This window comes from Oncorhynchus masou, chromosome 5, assembly GCF_036934945.1.
Source record: "Oncorhynchus masou masou isolate Uvic2021 chromosome 5, UVic_Omas_1.1, whole genome shotgun sequence".
NCBI classification, from domain to species: Eukaryota; Metazoa; Chordata; class Actinopteri; order Salmoniformes; family Salmonidae; genus Oncorhynchus; species Oncorhynchus masou.
The window spans coordinates 51,124,960-51,136,096 of NC_088216.1; the positions used below are offsets into that span (position 1 = coordinate 51,124,960).

An 11,137-nucleotide genomic window follows, 5' to 3' on the forward strand; every position below is an offset into this window, starting at 1 on the left:
TGATTCCATGTGTTATTTCTTCACTATTATGTGAATGAGTAGGTGTGTCCAAACTTTTGACTGATACTGTATTTTAATACATCAGTATACTCAGGGATGTAAACCAAAACATACAATATCTTACTACTTCACCAGTCAGAAGATCAAAACATTATTTATACAACCATGTGTTTAAACTGTTTTTTATTGCTCTTTATATCCAATGCCTATCCATAAACACTGAGATATGTCAATAAAATCTATATAAAAAAAAACACAAAAAAAACTGCGTCATAAAAGGTGGTGACTTGGGTAGTGACACAGTTCAATACAACCAAGGCAGAGCTACATTCAGAAACAGACTTTTTGCCACAAAGCTGATCTGAACTTCCATGGTGATTATTTTCCAAACATCCAGAGAACTATATTCAACTACAATTTCCTCATCCTGAAAGTAGTACACTTTACACAGCTGCATCTCATTATTTATGTCCCAAAAAGATTAGTCTAACTTCACTCTGAATTAATTATTCAGGATTTACAGAGAAGATATTGTGATAATAATTAGAATTCATCCTCAGGGAAGGTGCTTCAATGATCATGTTAACATAGTTATACTGTAGTAATCCAGAACTCATAAACTGGTCACTACCGATCAATGTGACAGTGGATTTGGGGAGGTCATGCAGCACCCCCTACTGCAGCTTGCATTTGGATACTAGCAGCATTCCTGCTTCCCTATTAAAAAAACACTGCAGCTTCAAATATAATACTATTCTCTTTCCAAGGTACTCAGCCTTCAGAGGTTATAAGGAAAAGAGTATGCTATGGCAATCTGTTTATTCCAATTTTACAACACATCCTATTGTAAAATCCTACTATTTACCAACAGTAATGTAAATATTAAATAATAAATTAACTAATCACAAAGGATTACAAGAAAGGTGCTTTATTTTTGTAAATCATACATACTCTTCAGAATCAGAAAATACTTCATAAAATGTAAAACTAGAATCAATAAGTACAAAATACCACATTACAAAAACAATACATAATTTGTATAAAAACAATGTACATGTGTACAATTTTACAAATGGCTGTACAACAGCTAATGTAAGAAGGATAAATTCTATTTGAGATTAAAATGATTTTACAATCAGTTGCCCCTGTTGTTGAAAATACAATCACTTCAGAATCATGCCCACTGAACACACAAACTGGAATTACCAGTCACACTAGTTCTCAAAATGTCTTGATACAACAGTTCTTCCAGCATAAATAACTAAAAATGTCACTTAAAACTTGTCCCTAAATTCACCATAGCATCACTCAATCACCCTTGAAGTTTAGCAAGTAAAACCCGTTGTACCGTTCCTCCAGCAAGACAAAAAAATAAATAAAAATACTTAACCTTGATTTAATACAAAGTGTTGCTAAAAAGCCACAGGAGGTCACTCAAATACCCAATAATAAACCAGAAGACAACATATGCACCTGTCTTTAAAATGATCACCACCCGTTTCCTGGAGAAATCTTTGAGCACACGTCACATCAATGGCACACTAACGACTTCAGTTTAGTGCACATTCTTTTGGTAAGACAAGCATCACAACATATTTGGCAACAGTGACAACAGTTGCTACTCTTAGCCAACAAATGTCACAATGTATGCTTGAATTAAAGGAATTCAAGTAATAGCTTATGTGCAATTGTTCTGAAAAGATTAGGCAAAATGTCAGCATGAATTTCCCACATTATGGCCAGATAAAGCAAACGTCATATTAGCTAGCACTTTTTTCAGGTCCTATTACCTGTGTTGGGGTGAATATTAAAGATTTTTACTGAAAAGCATTTTTCACCTAACTCTTAGATGACCATTTTCCTACTTGATAGAGAAATAACATTTGAGGATCCATCTTTTTGGGATGAATTAAATAAGACATTTCACAGCCAGTGGATCACGTTAGCGTTCTTGGTGTGTGTTGCTCTGGAAGATCCACACCTTTCATGGAATGTGAGGAGAGCTCTTAAAGAGCTTTAAGCGTTTTTACATTATGTTCTCATTTTGTAGTGTTTGTATTTGTGCATGTATTAAATAAATTAAAATACATTCAGTTTGGTTCAGTGCATAAACCACAGAGAAAAAAATAATAATAATAACTTTGCAATTTAAAACACCTATGAGAAGATTCACTAAATGAGAACAATAAGAATATTGAAATCAGCTTGGAAATTATAAACCTCAAATTAAGGGCTATCACTGAAGCTATCACTGTCCACCTCACCCCATTCTCTACAGAGTTCAAGTAAAACAAACAATTGGCTCAATTCTAGACAGCAATAGAATAAAATCTAAATACAAAAAACATGGATTCAAAATAAATAATCTAAGGTCTATCTACTTACATTACAAAACAGAATTCCGGTAACAAGGCTATACTGCAGGTGTTGCGGAGTCAAAAAGCTGACACCACCTGCTTTTGAATGAAGTAAACTGTCTTCTTAGGCAACACTACAGAGGAGGGACAGGCCTACACATACTCACCAATTTACTGTATGTGCTCTGGCCTGAGCCTGTCCCTGTCATTTGGCACCTGCTAGCCAGCTGGCTCAGGCCTCCTCCATTGGGCCTCCTCCTTCCCTACACATTGTAGACTGTGGTAGTGGTGGGGATGGTGGCAGCGCTGGATGCAGAGTTTGCTGAGGGCCGCTCCCTCCTCACATATCTGGGTTTCCTAACTACAGATTACACAACGGAGAGAGAGGAGGATGATAAACCCAATAGGATACGGTATGACCCGAATGTTGACTTTTCCCCACACACAGCAGGTAGTTCAAACTCTGACTAAGATCGTTCCAGGATAAAGGAGTGAGATCATGTAAAACGTTTGAAAACAATGATATTACGCAATTGCCAGACAGACACATTTTTCTCAGTGAAACAATGACCAAAAACCCTATCGAAGTGTTTTAGTGAAATGTTCTTACCTGAAGAGGTCGCCGATGGTATCATGACAGCCTTGAAGAGAGATGAAAATTCACAAGTCATATTTCTTGATATTCATTTTCGGTACGGCATATAAAATCATTCTAATGTATTGTTTATTCGATGTGGTGATACATTTACATTTGTAACAATGGAGTAAATGTTTCACAATAAATCGGTTGAAATGTTTGAAAATTACTTACCGTCTCATTTGGTTGGAATATGTAGGCTGTGAAAGTACACCAGACGTATTAGTTACCTTTTCCATATTTCAAGCACACCATAGAATTATTGTCCCGTTTACAGTTATTCAAATTCAACCCATTATCGTAACGACTTACCCTTATTCCGCCGGTAGAAGATACCTGGGAGACGGTTGGAGCGTTTAAGGTAGAAAAAGGAGGCAACAGAGAGAATCAGGAACAGGCTGATCAACAGAGTTCCGAACAGAAGAGAGGCTGCCACACCCGGACCACCTGTTCACACAGACAGACAATTGTTAAATAAACTTTACCACTCCTAGTGTACTCACTAAACATAGTCTAGACCCATGCTGTATTAGGGATCAACTTGCCCATCAGTCAAGTCAGGAGTATTTGTTGGTTGCCTGACGATCACTTGCCTGAAATATTTAATTAGCTATTTACATACAGAAATGCCATATATTGCCTGCCTTTCACATACACATAGGGGAGGGGTCAGAATGACCAATTCTGGAATTATTTGTATTCTGGTTGTTAACAATAAAAAAAACTTTTCAGAACAGCCTCAACTTGACCGACTGCCATTAATTGCCTGTCTTTCACTTAAACAATGGGGAGGAACAAGAAAGATCAATTTTAGGCTACAGGAATTATTTGCAGTTAGGCTGTCTTCCTTAAAAAAAAAAAATCACCTGCCCAAAGGGGCGAACTCAGAGCAGGCTCAACGGCTCAGGTCACTTGCCCCAGGCATCAGGGCAACCCTTAATGTCAATGCCTGCTATATGTGCTATACCCAAATTGTATGGCATGACAACAATAGAAGAGTTGGATACAGCCCATACAGTTTGACAGTTATAAATAAATGACAGCCAAAATAAAAGGAAAACCTTGAGTAAATGAGGGATACAAAGTATATAGAAAGTAGGTGCTTCGGCACAGGTGTTGTTCCTGAGTTAATTAAGCAATTAACATCCCATCATACTTAGGGTCATGTATTAAAATGACCAGTTTCCCATTACTGGGGCATGACTAGAAGAAGAGACCTCAGTGACTTTGAAAGAGGGGTCTCAAAGGAGCATAGGGGGTTTAAAGGGTGTGTGTCTCAGTCACCAGAGCTCAACCCAATTGAACACTTATGGGAGATTCTGGAGCGGGGCTTGAGACAGTGTTTTCTACCACCATCGACAAAACACCAAATTATGGAATTTCTTGTGGAAGAATGATGTCGCATCCCTCCAATAGACACACTTGTAGAATGCCCTATTAAGACACTGTGTTGGTGTTTCCTTTATTTTGGCAGTTACCTGTGAATTAACCAAAATGTATGTAAAGAATAACTGGCACCATTTCTTACCAATTGTGGGAAGGACTGTAGTTATAGTTGTATGATTGGTCCTTTCTGTGATGTATGCTGTTAAAGGCAAAGAGATTAAGGGGAAAAATGAACAGGTTCAGGACACCTGTGGACCCACCCCCTTCCCCCACCCAGCATTCATGTCCAGTACTTGTCCACTTACTGTAGTTGCAAGCGGTGAAGTTCTCAAGATCTGCAATAGTCGAGTCACAGTGCATACACACAGCTGTGTTGTTCTCAAGGACACGCAGGTAGCACCCTGAGTAAATAGATTTGATGATTGCTCAAATGTTGGAAGAACAAAGGCCCATGTCTATTTTCTAATCCTAGTACATGTGTCTAATCCAAAAGTGGCTACTACTAATGTATGAGGAAATCACTGTTGCAATTCTAAAGTTAATGAATAACATTTAACAGAACTGCACTATAGGATGACATGGTGGTCAGTACCTGGCTCGCATTGAGTGCTATTTGAGCACGAGCTGTTCAGCCTCTGTCGCTCTCCACAGCAGTCAAAGTGATTCTGATGTAGGGCCTACAAAAAACAAGCACACTGTAAACCTTAACTACCCTAAGCACACAGCCAAGACAATCCAGGAGTGGCTTCGGGACAAGTGAATGTACTTTTTATTTATTTTTATTTATTTCACCTTTATTTAACCAGGTAGGCAAGTTGAGAACAAGTTCTCATTTACAATTGCGACCTGGCCAAGATAAAGCAAAGCAGTTCGTCACATACTCCATGTGTAACTCTGTGTCGTTGTAAAACAAACATAAAGTCAATAATACAGTATAAACAAGTTTATATACGATTTGAGCAATTGAGGTGAGATAAGGGAGGTAAAGGCAAAAAAAGGCCATGGTGGCAAAGTAAATACAATATAGCAAGTAAAACACTGGAATGGTAGATTTGCAGTGGAAGAATGTGCAAAGTAGAAATAAAAATAATGGGGTGCAAAGGAGCAAAATAAATAAATAAATACAGTAGGGAAAGAGGTAGTTGTTTGGGCTAAATTATAGGTGGGCTATATACAAGTGCAGTAATCTGTGAGCTGCTCTGACAGTTGATGCTTAAAGCTAGTGAGGGAGATAAGTGTTTACTTGAGTGGCCCAGCCAGAGCCCAGACTTGAATCCCATCAAATATCTCTGGAGACCTGAAAATAGCTGTCCACATCCAACCTGACAGAGCTTGAGAGGATCTGCAGAGAAGAATGGGAGAAACTCTCCCAAGCTCGCTGTTTATTATCTATGCAGTCACTTTACGAATTACCTCAACTAACCTGTACCCCCCCGCACATTGACTTGGTACCGGTACCCCCTGTATATAGCCTTGTTATTGTTACGGAATTCTCTCGTGTTACTTTTTGATTAGATGTTTTACATTTATTTTGTAAATATTTTCTTACCTCTATTTCTTGAACTTCATTGTTGGCTAAGGGCTTGTAAGTAAGCATTTCACAGTAAGGTGTATTCGGCGTATGTGACAAATAAAATACAATTTGATTTGTAGCATCATACCCAAGAAGACTTGAGGCTGTAATCTCTGCCAAAGGTGCTTCAACGAAGTACTGAGTAAAGGGTCTGAATACTTATATAAATGTGATATTTCAGATTTGTAATTTTTATACATTAGCAAAAGTGTATAGAGGCCTGTTCTTGCTATGTCATTATGGGGTATTGTGTGTAAATTGATGAGGGATTTTTTTTAATATCCGTTTTAGAGAAGGCTGTAAGGTAACAAAATGTGGAAAAAGTGAAGGGGGTCTGAACACTTTAGGAATTACCTGTAACGTTACTGTATGTTACTCTACCTTAGTTACTGGAGTTTCACGACTGATCAGGATCAAAGCTGCTGAAAGGACCATGAGGTATGACACAGCCATATTCAGAACAGTCCTAGAAAAAAACAGAAAGGTAGACTGACTCCCAGACTATAATAACAAAATCTCAAATCTGAACCTATAACGTTTGCAGCGTATCCTGAGAGATCTGAAAAATGACAGCTCAGATCATGACTGAGGTGGCTAACGACATTAGCTAGTAATCTGGCAACAATTGCAACGATTGATTGCTCTGGACGTAAACAGCATCTTACAAATGTTTGTTTTTCTAAACCGTATCTTACTACAGTAACTACAGCAGGTAGTCGGACTGGAACATCCAGTCTGGTGAGATATACTGACTGTGCAGGTGCTAACGTTTGCCTTTTGGTAGGCCGTTATTGTAAATGAGAATTGTTTCTTAACTGACTTGTTTAGTTAAATAAAGGTTAAATAAAGAAATGGAAAAAAATAACGTTAGCAATGCCATGCCCTACAGTCATTGGTCATGACACATGCTGTATAACTAGCTAACGTTAGCTAGCTAGCTAGCCAGCCATGCTAAGATTAACAGACTGAATCAGAGCCAATAAAGCCGTTTTGGAGCAGTTTTTCAAATCGAGCTAGCGAACATTAACATCATAGCAAACTAGGCTGACTGTCAGCAATCACGTCGTTATGCGCACTTCTAGTTCGACGACAGAAGTCAGCTAGTTTTTACTCGATTTCCATTCAAATAAGAACAACACTAACGTAGCTATCTTATCTATAATCAGCATGTGGGCTTTCACATAGAAAAACAGTTATTTGTTATATTGAACGTCATCAATAAAGCAAAACCAACCTACCGTTGCAAATCACAACACAAGTTTTCTCTCGACAGATGACAGCTGTTGTACAAAGAGCAGCATTTAGCTACAAATAATATTAACTTCTGGCTTTTCCTCTTTCAAAATAAAAGTAGCTGATCATTGGCCACAAACTAACAAACGTAGCTATTTGTGCTATAGATGCAAAAATGCATTATACATCACTTGTACGTCATAAATACATTACAAATTGGACTTGCAAAAAAAGTATTGCAAAATAGACTTTTAGGTAAATGAGTCTTGGAGAATGAACATTTTGACAGCTAATAAAATGAGAAAGTACGTTTCATTGCTTCACATTAGGAATTTCATATACATTCTTGAACAGAGAGTACCTAAATGATTCAATAATAAAAAGCATACAAGGTATGATTATTAAATCAACACACTTTTGACTTATTAACCGATTATGTCACACTTGGCCTCAAAGAGCTATCTATTGAGGACTTTTATTTCAGTGTTTGAATTTCCTGTTTTGTGGTTTTGTAGAGGGATAACTGTTGCTAAGAGAACTGAACCAAATATATTCTTTTAACTGAACTGATTTTCAATTACAAACATCAGCTGGTCCAATCAGTTGCGAGGATACAATATGGATGGCCATGTCTTCGTTGTGTCTTCAACAAATATTTTTTGTATGCATAATCAATAACCCCTAAGATATCCAAATGCAGTCTTTTAGAAATCTTCACAAATAAAAACATGACGATTATAATTGTTCACTTACATTGAAATACCACAACACTTTATTTGAACCTTCTTCAATGGCTACATAACACTGCTATAGATATGAAAGTGCTTGTTATTAACCCTTATGACAGATTGTTCAAGTGTACCTGAATCAGTAAACATTATCACAAAAGAAAAACTGTCAGGCTGTCTAATGAGTCATGGCTTTATTATGAGGGCAGTCACTGATACACCCAAATAATTTAACCCAAATGTTTGAGCCACGTTCTCTTGCAAGTGGGGCCTCTTCAAGCAGTCAGACAGTAAGGGGTGTTTACGGACATATTCAATCAATCCCTATCCCAGTCTGCTGTTCCCACATGCTTCAAGAGGGCCACCATTGTTCCTGTTCCCAAGAAAGCTAAGGTAACTGAGCTAAACGACTACCGCCCCGTAGCACTCACTTCCGTCATCATGAAGTGCTTTGAGAGACGAGTCAAGGACCATATCACCTCCACCCTACCTGACACCCTAGACCCACTCCAATTTGCTTACCGCCCAAATAGGTCCACAGACGATGAAATCTCAACCACACTGCACACTGCCCTAACCCATCTGGACAAGAGGAATACCTATGTGAGAATGCTGTTCATCGACTACAGCTCGGCATTTAACACTATAGTACCCTCCAAGCTCGTCATCAAGCTCGAGACCCTGGGTCTCGACCCCGCCCTGTGCAACTGGGTACTGGACTTCCTGACGGGCCTCCCCCAGGTGGTGAGGGTAGGCAACAACATCTCCACCCTGCTGATCCTCAACACTGGGGCCCCACAAGGGTGCGTTCTGAGCCCTCTCCTGTACTCACTGTTCACCCACGACTGCGTGGCCACGCACGCCTCCAACTCAATCATCAAGTTTGCGGACGACACAACAGTGGTAGGCTTGATTACCAACAACGACGGGACGGCCTACAGGGAGGAGGTGAGGGCCCTCGGAGTGTGGTGTCAGGAAAATAACCTCACACTCAACGTCAACAAAAAACTAAGGAGAGGATTGTGGACTTCAGGAAACAGCAGAGGGAACACCCTCCTATCCACATCGATGGAACAGTAGTGGAGAGGGTAGTAAGTTTTAAGTTCCTCGGCATACACATCACAGACAAACTGAATTGGTCCACCCACACAGACAGCATCGTGAAGAAGGCACAGCAGCGCCTCTTCAACCTCAGGAGGCTAAAGAAATTTGGCTTATCACCAAAAAGCACTCACAAACTTCTACAGATGCACAATCGAGAGCATCCTGGCGGGCTGTATCACCGCCTGGTACGGCAACTGCTCCGCCCACAACCGTAAGGCTCTCCAGAGGGTAGTGAGGTCTGCACAACGCATCACCGGGGGCAAACTACCTGCCCTCCAGGACACCTACACCACCCAATGTTACAGGAAGGCCATAAAGATCATCAAGGACAACAACCACCCGAGCCACTGCCTGTTCACCCCGCTATCATCCAGAAGGCGAGGTCAGTACAGGTGCATCAAAGCTGGGACAGAGAGACTGAAAAACATCTTCTATCTCAAGGCCATCAGACTGTTAAACAGCCACCACTAACATTGAATGGCTGCTGCCAACACACTGACTCAACTCCAGCCACTTTAATAATGGGAATTGATGGGAAATTATGTAAAATATATCACTAGCACTTTAAACAATGCTACCTAATATAATGTTTACATACCCTACATTATTCATCTCATATGTATACGTATATACTGTACTCTATATCATCTACTGCATCTTTAAGTAATAAATGTATCACTAGCCACTTTAACTTTGCCACTTTGTTTACCTACTCATCTCATATGTATATACTGTACTCGATACCATCTACTGTATCTTGCCTATGCTGCTCTGTACCATCACTCATTCATATATCTTTATGTACATATTCTTTATCCCCCTACACTTGTGTGTATAAGACAGTAGTTTTGGAATTGTTAGTTAGATTACTTGTTGGTTATTACTGCATTGTCGGAACTAGAAGCACAAGCATTTCGATACACTCGCATTAACATCTGCTAACCATGTGTATGTGACAAATAAAATTTGATTTGATTTTGATTTGAAAGGCGACTGGTTTCAACTTCCAGCAGTAAATGTTCTCATAACACAAAAACTGTCCAGTTGTGCTGATGATTATACAATGTTTGTATAAAACATTGGCTTGATGTTGCAAGAACGTTCCCAGGACATTGCTCTCACATTTTGTTGTGGCAGTATATTCTATAAACTTTACTGGTACATTGTGTTAGTTATTACCTTACCTGCAAACCTAATGAGAATGTTTTGGGAATTTTCTCTTGTGGTTGTTACACATGTTGTGCACAACTTGTAGTGGATGTTAGGAAAACAATCCAAGGATATTTCATTTTCTGAAAAAAATATATAAAAAATTGTTGCACTGAATACATTTAATAAAATCCCCAAAAACACATCCACTGGGTTGCCTACCAATTTGATCAGGGCATTTCCACGGTAACAGAGTGATGCTGAGACTAAGATTTTTTATTTTAAAATGGAAATGGTTAAAAGTAGTCCTTGTCCATGGAGTTGTATGATTTTTAAAACTTTGCAATCATTGAATTTAGCTTGACATACATTTTAAAGTAACAAATCTGAGTCAGAATTGTCTTTTTCATTTTCTTCAATTGGATTTGATTTTTTTGTTAATTTATCCAAAGCAATCCTTTGAAATACTGTGTACCTTCAATTTCAATTTGATTGGCACTACATTAGAATGTAGTCTATGGAGAACTCTTTCACAATGGAGATCAATGAAAGATAGCAAACAAAACGTGTACATATTTATCTCAGTTTCAGAACCTATGCTTATTTCATTTTGAGGGCAGGTAGCCTAGCAGTTAAAGTGTTGGTTCAAGGAAGCTGGTTCAAATACCTGACCAAAAGGGTGAAAAATGTGTTGATGTGCCATTAAGGAAGGCACTTGACCCTCATTTTCTCCAGGGGTGCTATATGACTATGTCTGACCCTGTAAAACAACACATTTCACTGCATGTGACAATACAAAATGTTTTTTTATTATTTTTTAAACACGGATATTTCTCAATATGTACAGTGCTTTCGGAACGTTTTTTCTTCTTCTCATCAATCTACACACAATACCCCATAATGACAAAGCAAAAACAGTTTTTTAGAAAAGTTTGCAAATTTATTTAAAAAAATACAAAACTGAAGTATT

General features: G+C 38.7%; 1 protein-coding gene across 1 annotated transcript; it reads right to left on the reverse strand.

Annotated features, from left to right (window-relative positions):
- Nucleotides 1-912: 912 nt before the first annotated feature.
- c5h1orf159 (chromosome 5 C1orf159 homolog) lies at nucleotides 913-7,220 on the reverse strand. Its single transcript, XM_064965911.1, has 9 exons — nucleotides 7,192-7,220; nucleotides 6,335-6,419; nucleotides 4,973-5,057; nucleotides 4,686-4,781; nucleotides 4,523-4,579; nucleotides 3,307-3,441; nucleotides 3,169-3,194; nucleotides 2,968-2,998; nucleotides 913-2,718 (listed from the first exon to the last, which is right to left on the reverse strand). The coding sequence occupies exons 2-9, from the start codon at nucleotides 6,404-6,406 to the stop codon at nucleotides 2,621-2,623; spliced, it is 600 nt and encodes a 199-aa protein (XP_064821983.1). The 5' UTR covers nucleotides 6,407-6,419; nucleotides 7,192-7,220; the 3' UTR covers nucleotides 913-2,620.
- Between the last annotated feature and the right edge of the window lie 3,917 nt (nucleotides 7,221-11,137).